The 24,367-nt window shown below is 39.9% G+C and overlaps 1 protein-coding gene and 1 pseudogene across 1 annotated transcript; both read left to right on the forward strand.

Moving 5' to 3' along the window:
• The first annotated feature begins 1,433 nt into the window (after nt 1-1,433).
• Nucleotides 1,434-13,910, forward strand: LOC119721483 (probable indole-3-acetic acid-amido synthetase GH3.9). Its single transcript, XM_038191563.1, has 7 exons — nt 1,434-1,554; nt 2,054-3,079; nt 3,304-3,442; nt 3,937-4,101; nt 13,018-13,166; nt 13,290-13,369; nt 13,683-13,910. The coding sequence occupies exons 1-7, from the start codon at nt 1,434-1,436 to the stop codon at nt 13,908-13,910; spliced, it is 1,908 nt and encodes a 635-aa protein (XP_038047491.1).
• Nucleotides 13,911-16,403: 2,493 nt separating this feature from the next.
• LOC119721484 lies at nt 16,404-20,195 on the forward strand (annotated as a pseudogene).
• The last annotated feature ends 4,172 nt before the right edge of the window (nt 20,196-24,367 follow it).

The raw sequence follows: 24,367 nt of genomic DNA on the forward strand, positions 1-24,367 counted from the left end.
AAGAGTCATTTTAACATTTTGTGATCCGATGCAACAAATTACAAGCGATTTAAGGTTCAAAATTGACAAAATACTTTCATTTATACATTTTGAACTGATCTGAGTAGCCTGTTCTTTTTTGTGAGGTGGTAGATATTGCCTTTGAAAAAAAATCTTTATTTTTCAGTGCAGTGATAACTGAATATAACTTTTATTATTAGAACATTATTATCAACAAAACTAATTATTCAAATGTTCAATGCGGAAACTTCGACCTTTAGGTGGTCGTACTCTCACGTTTGGAAATTGATACAAAAATAGCTAAAGTATTGTGTTATAAGGAAATGTAATTTTAAGGCTCGAGCTTTCGGCCTATTTCCCACGTTGCTGGGAAAAACTTTTGAATTTGAAGTTAATTTGATAAAGCTCGCGGCCAACGGAATGCGACTGGCAAAGTGACCACCATTCGATTGAGATGAAAGGCAACCAATGTCACATGCGAAGAGGTGGTAACGGGGCGAAGTGGTTATTTTTCCGATTTAGGCTGTTACGCCCAACGTTCCAAATACTCTAAAGAAGTATGTAGTCTTTCCAAGCCAATTACCCCCAAAAACCTTCAATAAATATTTCACATTATCAAAACGGGAGGTAGGTTGAGCAGCCACAACAGACTAGCCTAGCTCAGTGCCGCACCCAAGGGGGGGGGGGGGGGGGAGGGGCCGTCGGGGGGCTCGAGCCCCCCCCCCCCCAAACCAAGGGGTTGTCTTTTTTTTTTTTTTTTTTTTTTAGTCCCACGATTTGACCTTGGTGATATGTATGAGGCCTATTTTCGAGTAGTATAATAGGGGTGTAAGTGGTGCCACCAACGTCAATATAGTCTGCCCCCATTAAAAAAAACCCAATGGGTGGGCCACTGGCTAGTACTAGCAGCAGACGAGTTTGGGGGTTCAGACATGGACTCGTGAACATAGAACTATGATAATAACGCGTACTTCCAAAAACAATATATTAAAACTAACCACAACCTTCCAAGGTGTATAAAGGCTTATTTCATCATCTTTCATTTTCCGGTTTTTTTTTTTTGGGGGGGGGGGGTAACCGATGACTTTCGGGAAAAATTCTATCTAGTTGATCACCTCTATAAAAGCATTCCTCAAGTCTATCGCCATTTTGAAAATAAACGCCTACGCTCCATTGCAAAATAGAGCCGTTTCATAGGGCCAAATTGGTTACAAATTTTACAGTAATGCCACCTGACTATAATGAATAGAGACGTTCTTATGAATAGAACAGCAAATTGGGAACAATCTCATACGTTTTAACTGTGCCATGTGTTTTGATAAGTATACATCGACGCCACTTACTAAGTATGTTGGATCACAGCAGGCATAACGGATTCCAAAGTGGACGATTCAAAAGACCCGACACGCCCACTCTGAAGTCTTATAATCAAAATGGCGGTTAAGTGGAATTTTCGCTGTGCATGCTGGGGGTTCATCTCGTCGCTCCTAGCTTCGGTCCTTCTCACCTATTGCTTTTCTCCTCAGTCTCATCTCGCCTTCCGAGTCATAGCAGGTGAGTTGTTGCTTTTATTGACAAACAAAAATCCTTTTTAGGGGTAAAGTTGCAACTTTCTAAATTGTATATGGAACCTATACCAAGACGTATTACGTGGGATAAGTGTGTCTCCATCTTATTTCAAACGAGACCCACTCTATGGGCTCATTTGCTATAATATTATTATAAAATAATTATGAAGAGAACAGAAATTTACGGATAGCTGAAATAACGACTATACAGCCAATGGTCTTATTAACATAGTTGCCTGAGGGCCATACTTATGTCCTCTTTGTACCAATCTCATCACTGACTGACCCACTCTCACGTATGGCTTAGCCTGGTTGTTCGCCGGTAAAGAGAGCCGGTCATTGCTCAATCCGACCAATTGTGTATGTACGCCACATGCATGAAAGACTTCCATGCAGTGAATGGCCAATCTGAATCAACTAAATCCGTCCTATTACCAGTTTTACCAAGCTTGCCTGACTCCTATGAATCCATTTCATTGCATCAGGCGCTGCAGCAGTGCTGATTGGCATCTCATCTCTGATTGCCTTCCACATCTCGACTCTACGATGCTCTGAGAGCCACACACTCATAACCCTACTCATGTCCTACAAGTGGCACCAGGGTGAACGTCTAGCCACGCCCTCCACCTTGGCAAGGGCCACTTACATGTGGAAACGTCCGCGTGAAGCCCAGGAAGATCTGATAAGGGAGCTGACCAGGCGACATGCCAAGACGGAGTACGGGCGCAAGAACCGTCTTGGGGAGATCCGATCGGTGGAAGACCTCCGCAAGAAGCATCCTCTCACCACGTACGATCACTATTGTGACTACATCCAGCGGCTGGCAGACGGAGAAGAAGGCGTTTTCCTTGACGAGGAGCCCATGCGATTCGGCGTCACATCGGGAACCACCGGAGCCGGGAAGAAAATACCACTGGTTTCTTTTGGGGTGGAGGGAGATGCACTCTGCAGCCAGATCAAGCGCTTGGCTTTGTACCAGGGTGCTCAACGGCCAAGCCCTGTACAGAAACGCTGTTTCTTCTACATCCATCCCAAAATCTCTCTCACCAAAACTGGCCGTGTCATTTCTCCGTACACGTTCATCAAACAGGAGGACACTAAGCGTTTATCGGAGCTCAGCTCTCCTCCACCGGCCTTCACTATCACCAATGAGCCTTCTGCCGTCTACATTCACATGCTGTTCGCGATTGCCGACACCAATCTCGCTCTCTTGTCTACCATGTTTACTCCCCAAATGTACCGAGCTCTGAAGTGTCTAGAGGCCAAATGGCAAGTAATGCTGGAGGATCTATCTACCGGGCAGATCAATGCTAAGATCCCTCTAGACCCTGATACACGCCGGTCTCTCCAAGGCTATCTGAGACCGGACAAGGCCCGCGTATCCCAGTTGAGAAGCGAATTCGAGAAAGGGTTTCATGGCATTTTGAAGAGAATCTGGCCTCATCTGATCGCCATTGAAGCAATCGACATCGCGGGTTTCAAGAAGAAAATTGAAGAAACATATACTGATGGTAAGGGTTAAATTGAACTTAAATCTCATTGTGCGCCTTAAATACGATCTGCGTAAGCACTGTGAAAGAACCTGAGCCAAACAGAATCAAATCATTATCCTTGTCCTACTAAAAAAAATGAAGAAAAAAAGGAATACTCTGTCAAGTGTCGTAAGCCATCTTGATCTATGCACTTGTCTAAAACATGATTCGTAATAACTTACCACTGGTCATGTCTTGGCTAGGAGTTCCATACTTCAATTGGGCATATGGCAGCACAGAGGTAGGCCAGCTGGCGATCAACATGTGGCTTCATGACAAAGAGGCTCGATACGCCCTCTGTCCTCATATGGCCGTCGTAGAGTTCATCCCGGAGCAAAACAGGTGTGTGATAATCACAGAAGAAAAAAATGGTCCACTTTATTTTTGTTCCCCTTTTCGAATCCTTAGTTTCTTGAAATACATACAGATTCCTTTGCCATGAAAGCAAACCCCCAAAAATATTTAATTCCTTCTGTTTAATTCCAAATAATTGTTGTTATGGGTCGACTTCACAATCATTATGTAGTGATAATACACAAGGTCACTTTCCCATTGTGGTTTAATGTGAAAAGTGATTCCCATATTTCCTAGGTTTGCGACGTTGCTTATTTTGCTTGCATCGTGACATCCGGGCCGCAATCCCTGACAACATGGCATTCGGATTTATGGCTTCTGACTAGTGCCTCTGAACAGTGGGAGATACTCTTGGGGGAAAATGGATAGCTTTGTAGGTACATGTAGAACGCCGATACGGTAATACGGAGGCTGCATGCCATGTCCAATCACCACTCTTGTCGATATCTTTGTTCAACTTGAGACCTTTTAATTTTGAACAGTTCGGATGAAGACCCAAAGACTCTGCTCATTGACGAGGTTGAGGTCGGTGGCAGATATGAACTGGTGTTGACCACGCGCTCCGGGCTATACCGTTATCGGAATGGAGATGTCATCCAGATTGTGGGATTCCACGAGAACTGCCCTGCCATGCGCATGCTCTACAGGTAAACAACAAAACCAAGTAATCCTAGAAAGTTGATGCCAGAGCGGGCAAAATTTAATTGATTCAGTATGGCTTTTCAATGGGAGTCTTTTCATGCATCTGGTCTATACAGGGTGAGTCAAAAACATGAAACCCAAATGTCGGGACTATTGTTTTAGTGAGGTTCTGCATGTAGCACTTAGAAAAAATTTAGGATGTTAAAGCCCAATTCATAAGCTTTCTTTTAGTTTAAAAATTATTCAAATCACGTATGTACTTTTCAAGTTACAGAATTTTAAACACAACCACCGTTTTAAAGTTCTGTCCACAAATCACACAGAAAGTGTGCGTTCTTTCAGCAAAACGAAAACAATTCACATCCCTATGCGATTTGTTTTCATTTTGCTGAAAGAACACCTACCTTTTTGTGATCCGTGGACAGAACTTTAAAGCGGTGGTTGTGTTTAAAAGCCCATAACTTGAACAGTACACGAGTGATTTGAATGATTCTTGTACTAAAAGAAAGCTTATGACTCGGGCTTTTATATCCTAGGTTCTAAAAGTGCTACATTTAGAACTTCACTAAAGCAATGGTCCCGACATTTGGGTTTCGTTTTTTTTTTACTCACCGTGTATGATGGATATGCAATTTGTAAACCTATACCATAGGATTACATTATATAATAGATATTGAAGTCCATCTGACAAGTGACAGTCAGTATTAAAGTCCGCGAGCTAGTAGTCAGTGGGCTTACGGTCGAAAATGACCCCCCATATGCAATTTTGGGTACATTCTTTGAAACTCTCAGGATCACTAGAGGATACCTCAAGAAGTTCAAAACCACTTGATGCCATTTTTTCTGACCCTTTTGTGGGCGTGGCCATGATTTTAAAAAGTGGGGGGCTTCGCGCGTAAGGCGAGCCCTCAAATTAGAATCCCTCCCCGGACCGTTCGGGGTTGAGCCCGCCCAGTATGATGAAGGGATTGGGACCTTGCATGGAACCGATCGGCCTGGATTAACTCCACCAGGCTTCTGCACCATGGCTCTGGCTCATCACAAAGGAACCAATTTGCGACGCGCTAATCCTCCGTAGGCAACAATGACTGTAATGAGCTTCATAGAAGTTGCCGCTGGTAATCCCCAGTGGGCTGAATAATCCTCCAACAATGGCCAGACTTCAATTTATGTTGCCTATTGTGAAACCCTGAGTCACCAGTTTGGACCGATTGGGGCGTCACGCTTCAGTGACCGGGTGGCTTCTGGCTTCGTACCGATTGGGGTGAAAGAAATTAGCATACCGGACCCGGTACCCGAACGGTCTGTTATCTGATGGCTCGCCTAAAAAAATATTTAAAAAAAATTAATTTTCTTTTTCACATTTGGACAGTTAACTCAAGTGCTACATCACAAGAAAAAAATATTCCACAATTGTGCCTCTTTTGGGGGTGGGGCAACTTTTTAAATAAGTGGGGGCACACGTTGCTAACAGAAAATCGACCTGTAACAGGCAATCTTGAGCTTTTTTGTTTTGTTTTTGTATTTGTTACAATCCCTTATAATTTGGTGTGGAAAACAGAGTTTTGAGTTAAGGCCAAAAAAAAAAGTCTCCGGTTTCTGGTATGCGCGCGCGTCGCCGTAGCCATGCGCGTCGGCAAAATGAAAAAAGTTTTTTTTTCAATGAAAGATGATGTCTCAAAACCACCAAACTCACTGGTTTGACTGGAATCATGCTGCTGCAAAATTTTAACGTGTTTTTAGATTGGGTTATGGTCGAGAATAAGCTTTATGTGGCCTCTCTGGACTCCCATATATTTGCACTAAGTTTAGTCGGGCACCATTTGCAGTCATCAGCCGACATTTGAAGCAAAAAAATCAGGTAAAAAAAAAAAAAAGCCGCGTCGCTGCACCACTTTTTGGGCAAGCTCCATACCAGAAACCGGAGACTTTTTTTTGGCCTTAGAAGACAAACGAAGGACGCTCACAGGGGGAACGGAATGATAGAAACGCGTTAAAGGGAATGAAACGAACTCCAGTGATTTGCACTGAATGAGACACAATAGCATGAATCTGGCAAAGGGACAGAGGCAATGAGCATACAGGATGGAATAATACTTTATTTATTCAGATTAATTGGTAAAAACACCTGTCTTCCAAAAATACAACTAGGCTATCCAATTAAAAGTAGTATACCAAATTTGATTAAAAACCGTCCAACAGAGTAAAAATACATTAACAACAATAATTCCCTCTATTACAATAATTCCCTGAATAATATGAAAAATCTGTGCAACAATTACATGTAGTCGTGTATATTATAATTATTTTGAGTTGCATTATAACAGTGTGTTAATTATCTCAAATTTCTGACCGGGTGGCTTCTGGCTTCGTACCGATTGGGGTGAAAGAAATTAGCATACCGGACCCGGTACCCGAACGGTCTGTTATCTGATGGCTCGCCTAAAAAAATATTTAAAAAAAATTAATTTTCTTTTTCACATTTGGACAGTTAACTCAAGTGCTACATCACAAGAAAAAAATATTCCACAATTGTGCCTCTTTTGGGGGTGGGGCAACTTTTTAAATAAGTGGGGGCACACGTTGCTAACAGAAAATCGACCTGTAACAGGCAATCTTGAGCTTTTTTGTTTTGTTTTTGTATTTGTTACAATCCCTTATAATTTGGTGTGGAAAACAGAGTTTTTAGTTAAGGCCAAAAAAAAAAGTCTCCGGTTTCTGGTATGCGCGCGCGTCGCCGTAGCCATGCGCGTCGGCAAAATGAAAAAAGTTTTTTTTTCAATGAAAGATGATGTCTCAAAACCACCAAACTCACTGGTTTGACTGGAATCATGCTGCTGCAAAATTTTAACGTGTTTTTAGATTGGGTTATGGTCGAGAATAAGCTTTATGTGGCCTCTCTGGACTCCCATATATTTGCACTAAGTTTAGTCGGGCACCATTTGCAGTCATCAGCCGACATTTGAAGCAAAAAAATCAGGTAAAAAAAAAAAAAAGCCGCGTCGCTGCACCACTTTTTGGGCAAGCTCCATACCAGAAACCGGAGACTTTTTTTTGGCCTTAGAAGACAAACGAAGGACGCTCACAGGGGGAACGGAATGATAGAAACGCGTTAAAGGGAATGAAACGAACTCCAGTGATTTGCACTGAATGAGACACAATAGCATGAATCTGGCAAAGGGACAGAGGCAATGAGCATACAGGATGGAATAATACTTTATTTATTCAGATTAATTGGTAAAAACACCTGTCTTCCAAAAATACAACTAGGCTATCCAATTAAAAGTAGTATACCAAATTTGATTAAAAACCGTCCAACAGAGTAAAAATACATTAACAACAATAATTCCCTCTATTACAATAATTCCCTGAATAATATGAAAAATCTGTGCAACAATTACATGTAGTCGTGTATATTATAATTATTTTGAGTTGCATTATAACAGTGTGTTAATTATCTCAAATTTCTGACCGGGTGGCTTCTGGCTTCGTACCGATTGGGGTGAAAGAAATTAGCATACCGGACCCGGTACCCGAACGGTCTGTTATCTGATGGCTCGCCTAAAAAAATATTTAAAAAAAATTAATTTTCTTTTTCACATTTGGACAGTTAACTCAAGTGCTACATCACAAGAAAAAAATATTCCACAATTGTGCCTCTTTTGGGGGTGGGGCAACTTTTAAAATAAGTGGGGGCACACGTTGCTAACAGAAAATCGACCTGTAACAGGCAATCTTGAGCTTTTTTGTTTTGTTTTTGTATTTGTTACAATCCCTTATAATTTGGTGTGGAAAACAGAGTTTTTAGTTAAGGCCCAAAAAAAAAGTCTCCGGTTTCTGGTATGCGCGCGCGTCGCCGTAGCCATGCGCGTCGGCAAAATGAAAAAAGTTTTTTTTTCAATGAAAGATGATGTCTCAAAACCACCAAACTCACTGGTTTGACTGGAATCATGCTGCTGCAAAATTTTAACGTGTTTTTAGATTGGGTTATGGTTGAGAATAAGCTTTATGTGGCCTCTCTGGACTCCCATATATTTGCACTAAGTTTAGTCGGGCACCATTTGCAGTCATCAGCCGACATTTGAAGCAAAAAAATCAGGTAAAAAAAAAAAAAAGCCGCGTCGCTGCACCACTTTTTGGGCAAGCTCCATACCAGAAACCGGAGACTTTTTTTGGCCTTAGAAGACAAACGAAGGACGCTCACAGGGGGAACGGAATGATAGAAACGCGTTAAAGGGAATGAAACGAACTCCAGTGATTTGCACTGAATGAGACACAATAGCATGAATCTGGCAAAGGGACAGAGGCAATGAGCATACAGGATGGAATAATACTTTATTTATTCAGATTAATTGGTAAAAACACCTGTCTTCCAAAAATACAACTAGGCTATCCAATTAAAAGTAGTATACCAAATTTGATTAAAAACCGTCCAACAGAGTAAAAATACATTAACAACAATAATTCCCTCTATTACAATAATTCCCTGAATAATATGAAAAATCTGTGCAACAATTACATGTAGTCGTGTATATTATAATTATTTTGAGTTGCATTATAACAGTGTGTTAATTATCTCAAATTTCTGACCGGGTGGCTTCTGGCTTCGTACCGATTGGGGTGAAAGAAATTAGCATACCGGACCCGGTACCCGAACGGTCTGTTATCTGATGGCTCGCCTAAAAAAATATTTAAAAAAAATTAATTTTCTTTTTCACATTTGGACAGTTAACTCAAGTGCTACATCACAAGAAAAAAATATTCCACAATTGTGCCTCTTTTGGGGGTGGGGCAACTTTTTAAATAAGTGGGGGCACACGTTGCTAACAGAAAATCGACCTGTAACAGGCAATCTTGAGCTTTTTTGTTTTGTTTTTGTATTTGTTACAATCCCTTATAATTTGGTGTGGAAAACAGAGTTTTTAGTTAAGGCCAAAAAAAAAAAGTCTCCGGTTTCTGGTATGCGCGCGCGTCGCCGTAGCCATGCGCGTCGGCAAAATGAAAAAAGTTTTTTTTTCAATGAAAGATGATGTCTCAAAACCACCAAACTCACTGGTTTGACTGGAATCATGCTGCTGCAAAATTTTAACGTGTTTTTAGATTGGGTTATGGTCGAGAATAAGCTTTATGTGGCCTCTCTGGACTCCCATATATTTGCACTAAGTTTAGTCGGGCACCATTTGCAGTCATCAGCCGACATTTGAAGCAAAAAAATCAGGTAAAAAAAAAAAAAAGCCGCGTCGCTGCACCACTTTTTGGGCAAGCTCCATACCAGAAACCGGAGACTTTTTTTTGGCCTTAGAAGACAAACGAAGGACGCTCACAGGGGGAACGGAATGATAGAAACGCGTTAAAGGGAATGAAACGAACTCCAGTGATTTGCACTGAATGAGACACAATAGCATGAATCTGGCAAAGGGACAGAGGCAATGAGCATACAGGATGGAATAATACTTTATTTATTCAGATTAATTGGTAAAAACACCTGTCTTCCAAAAATACAACTAGGCTATCCAATTAAAAGTAGTATACCAAATTTGATTAAAAACCGTCCAACAGAGTAAAAATACATTAACAACAATAATTCCCTCTATTACAATAATTCCCTGAATAATATGAAAAATCTGTGCAACAATTACATGTAGTCGTGTATATTATAATTATTTTGAGTTGCATTATAACAGTGTGTTAATTATCTCAAATTTCTGAAAGATTAACGAAATACACAGTCAATTGCAAGACTGAGCAGGGAAATATATACTAGAAAAACTGCATAGTTTTATTTCTACAGAAATTCTATTGATAGAGGATAGTCGTTGTGTTTTCCAAGCTTTTGATAGCATTTTTGAATACAACCGTTGAATGTCAATGAATCGAAAAATAAAAGTTTTGAATTTATGGGACGGAGCAGCGTTTTGTGCATTTTCACTTTGACGTAGGCCATGATAACATTTCATGCCAGATTGACTTATTCCTTAAACTTGAGCACCCTTCGTATTTCTTAGACCTCATGGGTAGATTTTATGAGTATAGCGGCCGTCTTATAGGGCATCATTTGTTATTTTAATTCAGTAACAAAGAGTGCTTAAAAGGTTTATTTCTGGTATGTCACAGCAAGACAAATGTATTGCCTTGATGACTGCTACCTATAAGGTCCATATACGCCTTTTTTGACATATTGTGGGCAAAAGAGAGCGCCTTTTTTCAGTGGGTGACCTCTCTTGTATATTCACCCCGCAAATGTATTATATTATGTTATTCATTTTTTAAAAACTATTTCATTAAAAATAAAACATGACAGAAAATAATTCTGGTATGCGCGCGCGTCGCCGTTGCCATGTGCGTCGGCAAAATGAAAAAGTTGTTTTTTTTTCAATAAAAGATGATGTCTCAAAACCGCCAAACTCACTGGTTTGACTGGAATCATGCTGCTGCACAATTTTAACGTGTTTTTAGATTGGGTTATGGTCGAGAATAAGCTTTATGTGGCCTCTCTGGACTCCCATATATTTGCACTAAGTTTAGTCGGGCACCATTTGCAGTCATCAGCCGACATTTGAAGCAAAAAAATCAGGTAAAAAAAAAAAAAAAAAAGCCGCGTCGCCGCACCACTTTTTGGGCAAGCTCCATACCAGAAACCGGAGACTTTTTCTTTGGCCTAAGCAGGGTTGTATATCACTGTTATAGAAGGGAATAAAGTCCTTGATTGACTTAACAGGAGGTTTGAGTTATCAACAGTTTGACATTTTGAGATTTCACTGTAGTTTATTTTGTCCTGACAACAATGTTGACCTCGTTTTATTACACACAAACTGCAATAGCCTTTTTAACTTCAAATTTATTTATCTTCACTTCATTTATAAATATGATATTATTAAATGTGGTACTCGGTCATTGGAAATATTGTTTGAAAATGACAAAGTTCAATATTAAGAGTAAAACTTATCAAACTTGGGTGATTTAGTGAATCCTTTATAAGTCACTTGTAATTGGACAACATATTTGGCATTTAATATCCATGACCTTATTTTGTAATAGAAAAGTGTGAGACTATATTGTCAATAGTTTCAGAATCCAGATTACACATGATGGATTACACAAGATTTGTTTCACTTAACAGTTTTAAATTTGGCATATCACCATAAATGATATGATTGGTGATGTACTTCAAGATTGGATATATCAAAAGGATTTGTAGCCACCGAGTAGAGAAACACATCTTAGGCTGAAACTTTGATGACTATATTGCCAATAGTTTCTGAAAACCCAATCCACATGAAGGCCCAGGCAGAAATCAAACCCTGCGATGAAAGGCGAGGAAAGTAACCAATGAGCCAACCTGACTCCCCAAGCGCCAACCTGGCTCCCCACAGATTCAAGAAAAGCATGTGACCAGTTCAAATTATAAACGTATTTTAATAACTACAAATCCTTTACCTTAACATTCCAGCATGGTTTTCTAAAGCGAAAAACTCAAAAGTTAGGCAAACCTATTGACAGAGGCTTGGGATATCAAGTTTTCCTTCTGATATATCTGATCTTAAAGTATGGCACCAATTATATTAATGATACATATATTCAGTGATATGCCATATTTAAAACTGTGACACACACACAAAATGTTGTGTAATCCATCCAGATCTGGATTCTGCAACTATTGACAATGTAGTCTCACACTTTTCTATTACTAAATAACGTCATGGATATTAAATACCAAATATGTTGTCCAATTACAAGTGACTTATGTAGGATTCACTAAATCACCCAAGTTTGGCAAATTTTACTCTTAATATTGCAATTTGTAATTTTCGAATTTTATTTCCAATGATCGAGTACCACATTTCATAATATCATTTTTATAAATGAAGTGAAGATGAATAAATTTGAAGTTAAAAAGGCTATTGCAGTTTGTATGTTATAAAACAAGGTCAGCATTGTTGTCAGGACAAAATAAACTACAGTGAAATCTCAAAATGTCAAACTGTTGATAAATTAAACCTCCTGTTAAGTCAAACAAAGACTAATTATTCCCTTTAGTTGTATAACAGTGATATACAACCCTGCTTGACTCAAAACTCAGCTTAGCTCACATTTTGAGCCCATTCTCTCAAAGTTTGACTTATCGAGATTTCACTGTATATCAAAACATAAATGTCTCATAAAATTGATTATTTGTCCATTTGTACATGTATGTGTACAATATGCCAGATATGTTAAAAACGGCTGCCATTTTAATGGCCAATGGGGGGGGGGGAGTGGGGTGGAGCAGATTGTCACTTGTTGAGGTGTCCAGAGGTGTTTGTGAGAGTTTGAAAGAATGTGCAATAATCCATATGGGCTCGCACAAGCCTTCTTTTGGAATACACGTATGCCCCCTTTTTATGAAAAAAGTGTGACACGCCCCCCAAATGGGAGCCAAAGAATTTATGAGTTGACATGTAAACGTTTTTTTCCTTGCCAAATTATAATGGATTGAAACAAAAACAAAAACAAAAACAAAACACCTCAAGATTGCATTTTACAGGTCGATTTTCTGTTAGCGACATGTGACCCCCACTTTTTAAAATGTTGCCCCACCCCCAAAAGAGGCAAAATTGTGGATTTGTTTTCTTGTGATGTAGCACTTTGGTGAACTGTCCAAATGCGAAAAAGAAAAGGAACATTTTGTAAAAAAATTTTGCGCGCGATGCCCCCACTTTTTAAAATCATGGCCACGCCCACAAAAGGGTCAGAAGAAAATGGCATCAAGTGGTTTGGAACTTCTTGAGGTATCCTCTAGTGATCCTGAGAGTTTCAAAGAATGTACCCGAAATTACATATGGGCCACCACAAGCCCACTGACTATAGATAGGGACACTAGGCTAGGCCCTCTAGAACCAGCTAAAAGTTTGATCGCAATGTTTAATGACGCTCTTTTTCAGGTCAGGAGAATATCTTAATTTAGTCTACGAGAAAGTAAACACCCAAGTTGTTGACGCTGCCATAAAGAACACCATTCAAGGCTGGCCAGGAATTCAACTAGTGGATTGGACATGCGCAGAGAGCCCAGTTTACGATCCTGAAAGTTCAGGTAAGCTTTATTTAAAAACTACTTTGAATCACCAGATTTTGAAAATGCTGCAACAAACACTGAGGAGCGATATAATGACGTGATAACTTCCCTTTTCTTTTCTGGCCTTTTGTTTCGGCACAGAACTATACTACATTGCATTTCTTGAGGTCGATCCTGGCAAGAGGGAGCTGAATGACGTCACGGCAGAGCAAAGGTCAAAGGTAAATAAGTCAACTCCAAAGTTAGAGAAGTTTCACAAATAGTTACGAGCTTTGAATATTCTGGATTTATAAAATTCAGTCAACTCCTAAGTTAGAGAAGTTTCACAAATTGTTACGAGCTTTGAATATTCTGGATTTATAAAAGGAGTTTGTTTTCTTTCGTATGAGATTATGACATAGGCCTACTATGCACAGGTTCTTTAAAATAAAAGCCAGTAATGTGTCGGAAAGGCTGTCGGAAATACATGTTTAACATATCAACAGTTTTAGAGGTATCCTTCGGTAACGAGACTATTTTCATCGTTCATTTCAGTTTGATGAACATCTTCAGCAAGACCACGTTTACTACAGCGGCTTGCGGGAGTCTAATACCATCTCTCCATCCCGGGTGAAATTTGTGAGGCCAGGTACCTTTCTGGAGCTAAGGGACTTCAGGGTGAACAAAACTACAGCTTCTGTCATGATGTACAAGACGCCTCGTAAATTGAGGACGCGAGAGCACGTGATTTGGATGATGGAGAGAGTGATCGAGACCAAGTAGGGAGACTATTGTAAAAAGTCAAAAAGCTAGTTATACATCTCGCACACCACTTAGGAAAAAGGGATTTATACTGATTAACATGTGAATGCTTATCATTTTCTTGATAAAATGGTCAATTCGGTATTCCAAGTGTGCATGCGTTAATTATAACGGATCATGGGTCATTCGGGATAACATACAGAAGTGATCTTCGAGACATGACAAGAAAGCTGTATCGGTTTCTTATGGTGCTTTCTGCAGTTTGGTCGTCTTTATCCTGGATGACCTTTGACCGGACCAACCACATGCACAAGAATGAAGTATTACATGCCTAGTTTGGCTGATTTAGTGTTGAAATGACGTCACAGCACGCATATGTACAAAATAAAGATGCGTCTTTTTACACGGCACGCCTACATTCCGTGAAAGAAAATCAGTCTAAATAATGACAATCTTACACTTCTTACTACTTTATCATTTTAAGTCTCCTCTTTCGATACGTTTTTTTTAATATCAATACCGATACTTGAATTGTTAACTTGTGGTTATATCTAATTCAAAAGTTTTGAAGAGACAACGAAGCTGATGACCTGCCATATCATAATGAGGAATATCCCCCACCTGTGACTCTTCAAGCTACGCACATCATGTTAAAGCACAAATCATTGGCTTTTCAATGATACCAAATCTATTTATATAGCTAAATTTATTCCAAAGATATGCCAGGAAATTCAACAGTGTCTCGCCGAACTTCGCCAACCTCATTTCGTGAAAAAAACCGGCTTTGAAAAAAAGAAAAGAAATACGCATTGCGCCGCCAACGGCAGTGGAAAACGTTATTTAGTTTCCAACTTTTGTGGGTATTTAACAAAAATGCATAGTGTGAATCTTGGATACCTTGGCTACTTAAAAATAAGAAAAAAAAAACATATTGATTTTGCCTGATTTTTCCAGTGCATCCAACTTCAGGCGTTGATAACTCAGAACATGGTTTTGGGGGACATTCCTCATTTTGCCACAGTAGGTTAAAAGGGTTAAGTGGGTACCCAAACCTTAGGCACCTTATTACTGATCTTGTCTCCCCCTCCATCGACTTCGGTTCATTCTTGAAGGTTTGGACGAAGCGCCCTGCAAGTCATTTGTCGTTGGGTGATAAGGAGCTGAAGCTATGTGCCACACTCCATGGTGTTTCAGGATCCTTAATTCCTCTGATTTGAACTGCGGACCATTGATACTAACAAGTTGCTTAGGGACAATGTGTTGGGCGTGAATGCCCCTTAGGAGATCAGTCGTCCTGCTTGATAGTGAAGTGGTTGTCTGGAAGAATTGAGGCCGTTTTGAATGTGCATCAACATTAACCAGGATCGTCTGTCCTTAGAATAGTCCAGCGCAGTCGATGTGTATTCTTTGCCAGGGTTTCGCGGGCCATTACCCGTCTTGATATGGAGTAGAGCTTAAAAGGGCACTGCGTCCTGAAATCCCCGAAAATCTCATGCTTTGGATTGTTTACTTATCCTATTTCAAACATCTGGTTGAAAGGAAACCAATCTAATGTCTAACCATTTTCATAAATTGTTAAATGTGCCACGCAAAATTGAATAGCTCATGTACCAACATTTCGTTATTAAGAGTTAGGATGTCACATCTCTACCAAGACAATTAACCGCAGTGTCAGAATGTTGATATTTTGCAAAAGCCTGTCAGCCGTTGATGATGGATCCAGAGTGTTCAGTTGCAAAGTGAAAGTTATATATGGATAAAAAATTTGAAAAATTGCCATCTAACATCTAAGTAAGTGCTATTTCATTATTGATTGTATGTGTATATATTTATGTGGGGAATCGATTATTTAAAACCGCTGCGTCCCAGAGGACGCCCTTCCTAACGACCACTGTTATTCCTTGCATGGACCGCACAATGAAAACCTTGACGAGCTGGAAGCAGGATTGTGCTCGGATTCAAAAACAGTGACCACTGCACTGTAGTATTCTCTTGCATTTAAACTCGAGGCAGTGGAATATCCTTAATACCTGGTGGTTGGGGTTTGTTATTTCCTTCATATCGTGGAGAGTATGGAGACTCCCATTCATTAAATCAAATACTGAAGTAGAAGAAAATCTAAGTGGAGAGAGTGTCATTTACTGGTCAGTCCCAGGAAGAAGAAATTCTTCACACATGGTGACAAGCTACCATAATCACAAACCCAAGGGTTCGCACATCGCAGTTCCTTTCTTTTATTTTTTAGAAAACAAAAACAACTTTATTGTTGCAAACAACTCGTATTATCGTGTCTTCTGCATTCTCATCTACTTTTCTAATTGTTGAAGTTGTTTAGGATAAGGGAATGATATCAAAGGGCACGGTGAAATAGCCTTATCGTGTGTACGGGTATTTGTTTTGATAAATGTACACACCGACGCCACCTAGGCTACATTTTGTACTGCCGGCATATAACGTCCAAAGTGGAAAATTTTGAAGTCCTCAACACGCCTACTTTAAAGTCCTGTAGTCAAAATGGCGGTTACTTGGAATCTTCGCTGTGCATGCTGGGGTTTCATCTCCTCGCTCCTAGCTGCGGTCTTTCTCAGCTATTGCATGACTTCTCAATCCCATCTGGCCCTCCGAGTAACAGTAGGTGAGTTGTCGTTTCCAATGACTTTTCTTTTTTGGAGGGGGAGGGGATTAGGTTTCATTTTCCAAAGAATTAATGAAATCTATACTAGTCCATGTACGCCAGGCACAATCCCAACTGATTATCTGGGATAATTATGGCTCCACCTTAATCTCAAACAAACCCACTTTATCGGGTCAACAATAGAAATTTACCGTTGGCTGAAAATAATTACACCATCCAATGGTCTAGCTTGAATAGTTTTCCTGGAACCAGAGGGTCAACCTAGCAGTGGCGTATCCTGGGGGGGGGGGGCAGGGAGGAACTTTGCCCCCCCCCCGGCGGGTTTTTTGACAATGTTTTTGTTTCAGCAATAATTTTAAAAAATGGTTAGAGAGTTCTTACATCAATGGTTCAACGTCCCCTATTGAGTGCAGAAACAGACTCAGCCATTTTGAAATCAGTTGAATAGAATTGTGGCCAGCTTTTACATCAGGCTCGACTGTTAGTGACGCATTTTAAGCAGCGCTATTTTGGTCTCGCAAACCCCTCTGGCGAAACTGAGTACGCTTGTAAAAAATGAGGTATTTATTCATGGACATCTACCCAACGGAAAACATATACCATAAAGAAAATGTGGTGATCGGGGCGAAATCATGCGCGGGTCGTTGCTGCACGTCGAATCGCTTATGCCAAAATACTACCAAATGCTGCCACTCTGAAATTACGGAGAGAATTTAATATACAAACGTCCCTATTATACAAACAAATTGTACTCACATTAATGACCTTGATCGATTAGGTGCTGCGGCAGTGCTGCTGGGCATCTCATCCCTGATTGCCTTCCACATCTCGACTCTACGATGCTCTGAGAGTCACACCCTCACAACTCTACTCATGTCCTACAGGTGGCACCAGGGTGAACGACTAGCCACGCCCTCCATCTTGGCAAAGATCAATCACATGTGGAAACATCCGCGAGAAGCCCAGGAAGATCTGATCCGGGAGCTGACCAGTCGACATGCCAAGACGGAGTACGGGCGCAAGAACCGTCTTGGGGAGATCCAATCAGTGGAAGACCTCCGCAAGAAGCATCCGCTCACCACGTACGATCACTACAGGGATTACATCCAGCGGCTGGCAGACGTAGAAGAAGGCGTCTTTCTTGACGAGGAGCCCGTGCGATTCGGCGTCACATCGGGAACCACCGGAGTCGGGAAGAAAATACCCCTGGTTTCTTTTTGGATAGAGGGAGATGCACTCTGCATGCAGATCAGGCGCTTGGCTTTGTACCAGTGTGCTCACCGGCCAAGCCCTGTACAGAAACGCTGTTTCTTCTACATCCATCCCAAAATCTCTTTCACCAAAACTGGCCGTGTCATTTCTCCGTACACGTTCATCAAACAGGAGGACACTATGCGTTTATCGGAGCTCAGCTCTCCTCCACCGGCCTTCACTATCACCAATGAGCCTTCTGCCGTCTACATTCACATGCTGTTCGCGATTGCCGACACCAATCTCGCTCTCTTGTCTACCATGTTTACTCCCCAATTGTACCGAGCTCTAAAGTGTCTGGAGACCAACTGGCAAGCAATGTTAGATGATCTATCTACCGGGCAGATCAATGCTAAGATCCCTCTAGACCCTGATATACGCCGGTCTCTCCAAGGCTATCTCAGACTGGACAAGGCCCGAGTATGCAAGTTGAGAAGGGAATTCGAGAAAGGCTTCCATGGCATTTGAAGAGAATCTGGCCTCATCTGGTCGCCATTGAGGGAATCGACATCATGAGTTTCAAGAAGAAACTAGAAGAAAAATTTAGTTATGGTAAGAGTTAAATTGAATAGAAATCTGAAGAGTGTGTGCCTAAAATTCAATCTACGCAAGCACTATGAAACTACACATAAGAACCGGAGCCCAACAGAATCGATTCATATATTGGTCCCACCAAAAAAGGGGAATACTAAGTGCCAAGTTAATATTTGCCATCTTCATTAATACAATTGTCTTTAAAAATGTATTGGTTTTAAATAACCATTGATCTTGTCTTGGCTAGGTGTTCCTTGCTTCAGTTGGGGATACGGCGGCACAGAGGTAGGCCACCTCGCGATCAACATGTGGCTTCATGAGAAAGAGCTTCGATACGCTCCCTGCCCCCACATGGCTGTCTTGGAGTTCATCCCGGAGCAAAACAGGTGTGTGATTATTATAGAAGACAAAGTGGTCCACTTTACTTGTCCTCCCTTTTCTTATTCCTAGTTTTTTTTTTATACCAAAAGATTACTTCATCATGAAAAGTTGTAATAAAAATCCGTATGGTATCTCTGAGTGATTCCCGTATTTCCTGTAAATTTGCGTTATTGTAAGCATCTTGACTTAGGGCGTGATCCCTAGGCACATGGCATATGGGTTTATGGCTTTTGAAAAGCGCCCCTTAACAAAACAAATTGACACAATTTAATTGGGAAACCAGCAAAATGGACAGCTCTGTTGGTAGGGCGCCGATACGGTAATCCGGAGGCCGCGTGTCCAAATCCCGCTATCTATTCGATTTCTTTGTTCAACCCATTCGGATTGATGGCTTCTGACTAGCGCCTCTGAACAGATACATTGACATATTAGGAAACCGGCCAAATGGATAGCTCTCTTGGTAAGGCGCCGATATGGTAATCCGGAGGCTACATGTCCCATTACCTCTGTCTAGTCGATTTCTTTGTTCAACTTTTTAGTTTCTTTTGAACAGTTCAGAATGGCTTTTCACTGGAAGTCTGTTCATGCATCTGGTATACACAATGGATTCTGTAGTCCTATACGATATCACTATAGCTGGCCCTCTGGCACCAGCTAACAGTTAATCGCATTGTTTAATGACGCTCTTTTTCAGGTCAGGAGAATATCTTAATTTAGTCTACGAGAAAGTGAACACCCAAGTTGTTGACGCTGCCATAAAGAACACCATTCAAGGCTGGCCAGGAATTCAACTAGTGGATTGGACATGCGCAGAGAGCCCAGTTTACGATCCTGAAAGTTCAGGTAAGCTTTATTTAAAAATCTACTCCGACTCCTAAAATACTAAAAATGCTGCAACAACCACTGAGCGTTTTTTTTTTTCTGTCTGACCTTTTGTTTCGTCACAGAACTATACTACATCGTATTTCTTGAGGTCGATCCTGACAAGAGGGAGCTGAATGAAGTCACAGAAGAGCAAAGGTCAAAGGTAATTCAGTCAACTCTGAAGAGAATTGTCAAAGATAACCAACCTTACTTTTAGATGTACTAGTTACTAGTTTGTGTTGCTATATAACAGCAATATGACAATGCATAGGTTCTTTGAAGGCACCGCGCGCAAGATGTCGCAAATACACGTACAACTATATCAATATTTTTGTAGAGCTACCCATTTGGTAACGAGACAAGTGTTCACTTTCATTTCAGTGTGATGAACATCTTCAGCAAGAACACGTCTACTACAGCGGCCTGCGGGTATCCAACACCATCTCCCCGGCCCAGCTGAAATTCGTGAGGACAGGTACGTTTCTGGAGCTAAGGGACTTTAGGGTGGCCATGACAACGGCTTCTGTCATGCAGTACAAGACGCCCCGTAAGCTGAGGACGCAGGAGCACGTGATTTGGATGATGGAGCGAGTGATTGAGATTAAATAAAGAGGTATAATTGTGAAAGCTTAAAAAGCTAGTTAGGCATGCATGTATATCTCGAACACTCGGGAAAAAGATATTCTGATTAACTAGCCAGCTGATGTGTATGTATTGTCTGGTCACACAAAATCTGCCCAAATGCCTCCTACATGGACTACAATAAATCAGAACACCCCCCCCCCACTTTTATAGGCAAGAACCGTCGACCCAAACCGATACTCGAGTAACAGAACTAATCTAATTTCGAAACCACACTTTATAATTGGTACTTTCTGAACGCTTGTGGGAAGCAACTGCCACAGAGGTTAAAGAGGTTGTGAAATGCTCGAAGACATTTCCGTCATTTTTCGGGTATATGTAGCCTAAGGTGTGATGAGATAAAACCGACTATTGTGTCTGTCATGAAATGAGTACATAAGGTACTTTTGAGAGCTGTTTTTTAGGTCCTGTTTCGACCCGAACGTGCAATTTGTGTAAAAGTCGTCGTTGGGGGCAGCAAACAAAACATATATTAAATCGTGACGTAATAAACAGGACTTCCGATGCAGCGTAGTATAAACGAGTCCTGTTTATTACGTCAGGATTTACTATGTTTTGTTTGCTGCCCCCAACGACGACTTTTACACAAATTGCACGTTCGGGTCGAAACAGGACTCGAAGAACAGCTCTCGAAAGTACCTTTTGTACTCATTTCATGACAGACACAATAGTCATTTTTATTTCATCACACCTTAGGCTACATATACCCGAAAACTGACGGAAATATCTTCGAGCATTCCACAACCTCTTTAACAACAGACACACATGCATGGTCCTTGGAAACAAGCACTTGGTACAGCAGCCGAGACCTTTTTTTGAGACCTGTTCAGACCTGAATATTTGTGTCAATTGTTTACAGTTTTAAGGACACTTAAGTCTATCAATTAGCCTATAGAGCGAACCATTTATTCTCATAACCGAAACGTCATTTTAGTGTTAACATTTAACATTAAATTTATTTTTTTTTTTTTTTTGGTATCTCGCAGAGATATTTAAAGACCAACTTTAGCATAAAATGTTCATATCTAACACTTATGACCAATGCACTAATTGTAAGTCTTCATTTTAAAATTTTTTTTGTCACCGATAGCAGATACCTGATGTGATGTGATTACATCTGAATCAAAAGTTCATAGGAGACTATTATTACTGTTAAGCTGACACCACAATTATGTATTTACATGAAGCAAGACATACTTTTGTCTTCAAATCATATCTACGGGTTGATTGTGATATAACTTAAAGATCAAACCAAATGATGTAGAGAAAGAAATATTATTTTTTAAAGTATTGTTGAGTAGCTAGAATTGAAATTTCATAAAATGTTTTGAGAACATTTTTGTAATGTTTTTGACTGGTTTGACCTGTTCCAAACATTAGAGAATGGTTCATGAAGTCTTATGTACAGAAATATTTAAGAAAAAAACGAAAGCTGTGCTGTAATATTTCTTGGAAAACGTAGGTGATGAAGGGACAATTGTAGCTCATTTCGCTTAAAACCATACCTTTAAGGAGAGCAAGGAAATATATATCTATCCTTTTAAATGAGTACAAAGTATTTACAAGAAAAGTGTAGATAGAAACAGCGCATGGCTAGAAATGTGTGCAACAATATTTCACGGATTATTAAAGCTGCAGAGTATTTAAGATTCAGCATGGCGCATCTCTTTCAAGAGAAATGACCACTGTGTTATAAAGTCGCTTGTTTTTTGGGGAAAAAAGATCGTCAACCCTTGATGCAAGATCCAGAATATTGAGTCGACAACCAACATTTTGTATGCATAAATAGAAGTTATTATGAGAAATGTTCATTTCACATTGAACACAATGTTACTTGGAAATATTGATTCTGATTAAGATGAAAAACAAACCAACATTAGTGGTGAACAATTCGTGTTTTCGTGTTTCCAACCCTATTATTGCTCCCTCCCATTGTTGAAAATTAAACTACCCTTCAACAAAGTGCATGGTTCAATTGTCATTACTCATGTTGAACATGTCTACAGAACTGCTCTAAAGAATAGGATCAGAGAGGTTAGCCTTACATTTTTCATAAAATTTGGCTAAAATATGAATTTCTTTTTAATGATATATCTGTCCCTAAATCGAATTGGAAGGTGTTCGAGGGTCCCTTAGGAGTCTTTCCAGGAAGTTTGGAGCATTTTCATTTTTGACCAAAATTGGCAAACATTGCGAGGGGTTAGCCTTACATTTTTCATAAAATTTGGCTAAAATATGAATTCCTTTTTAATGATATATATCTGTCCCTCAATTGAGTTGGAATGTGTTCGAGGATCCCTTCGGAATATTTCCAGGAAGTTTGGAGCGTTTTAATTTTTTGACCCAAATTGGCAAACATTGCAAGGGGTTAGCCTCACATTTTTCATAAAATTTGGCTAAAATATGAATTCCTTTTTAATGATATACTTGTCCCTAAATCGAATTGGAATGTGTTCCAGGGTCCCCTAGGAGTCTTTCCAGGAAGTTTGGAGCATTTTTATTTTCTTGACCAAAATTGGCAAACATTGCGAGGGGTTAGCCTTACATTTGTCATACAATTTGGCTAAAATATGAATTTTTTTTTTAATGATATATCTGTCCCTAAATCGAATTGGAATGTGTTTGAGGGTCCCTTAGGAGTCTTTCCAGGAAGTTTGGAGCATTTTCATTTTTTGACCAAAATTGGCAAACATTGCGAGGGGTTAGCCTTACATTTTTCATAAAATTTGGCTAAAATATGAATTCCTTTTTAATGATATATATCTGTCCCTAAATCGAATTGGAATGTGTTCGAGGTTCCCTTAGGAGTCTTTCCAGGAAGTTTGGAGCGTTTTAGTTTTTTGACCAAAATTGGCAAACATTGCAAGGGGTTAGCCTTACATTTTTCATAAAATTTGGCTAAAATATGAATTTCTTTTTAATGATATACCTGTCCCTAAATCGAGTGGGAATGTGTTCCAGGGTCCCTTAGGAGTCTTTCCAGGAAGTTTGGAGCATTTTCATTTTTTGACCAAAATTGGCAAACATTGCGATGGGTTAGCCTTACATTGTTCATAAAATTTGGCTAAAATATGAATTTCTTTTTAATGTTATATCTGTCCCTAAATCGAGTGGGAATGTGTTCCAGGGTCCCTTAGAGTCTTTCAAGGAAGTATGGAGCAATTTCAGTTTTTGACGAAAATTGACAAAAATTGCAAGGGGGTTAGCCTTACATTTTTCATAAAATTTGGCTCAAATATGAATTTCTTTTTAATGATATATCTGTCACTAAATCGAATTGGAATGTGTTCGAGGGTCCCTTAGGAGTCTTTCCAAGAAGTTTGAGCATTTTCATTTTTTGACCAAAATTGGCAAACATTGCGAGGGGTTAGCCTTACATTTTTCATAAAATTTGGCTAAAATATGAATTCCTTTTCATGATATATCTGTCCCTAAATCGAGTGGGAATGTGTTTCAGGGTCCCTTAGGAGTCTTTCCAGGAAGTTTGAGCATTTTCATTTTTTGACAAAAATTGGCAAACACTGCAAGGGGTTAGCCTTACGTTTTTCATAAAATTTGGCTCAAATATGAATTTCTTTTTAATGATATATCTGTCCCTAAATCGAGTGGGAATGTGTTCGAGGGTCCCTTAGGAGTCTCTCCAGGAAGTTTGGAGCATTATTTGACCAAAATTGGCAAACATTGCAAGGGGTTAGCCTTACATTTTTCATAAAATTTGGCTAAAATATGAATTCCTTTTAATGATATATATCTGTCCCTCAATTGAGTTGGAATGTGTTCGAGGGTCCCTTCGGAATATTTCCAGGAAGTTTGGAGCGTTTTAATTTTTCGACCAAAATTGGCAAACATTGCAAGGGGTTAGCCTTATATTTTTCATAAAATTTGGCTAAAATATGAATTTCTGTTTAATGATATACCTGTACCTAAATCGAGTGGGAATGTGTTCCAGGGTCCCCTAGGAGTCTTTCCAGGAAGTTTGGAGCATTTTCATTTTTTGACCAAAATTGGCCAACATTGCGAGGGGTTAGCCTTACATTTTTCATAAAATTTGGCTAAAATATGAATTTCTTTTTAATGATATATATCTGTCCCTAAATCGAATTGGAATGTGTTCGAGGTTCCCTTAGGAGTCTTCCAGGAAGTTTTGAGCGTTTTAATTTTTTGACCAAAA

The sequence above is a fragment of the Patiria miniata genome, unplaced genomic scaffold, assembly GCF_015706575.1.
Source record: "Patiria miniata isolate m_02_andy unplaced genomic scaffold, ASM1570657v1 HiC_scaffold_13, whole genome shotgun sequence".
Taxonomy (NCBI): Eukaryota; Metazoa; Echinodermata; class Asteroidea; order Valvatida; family Asterinidae; genus Patiria; species Patiria miniata.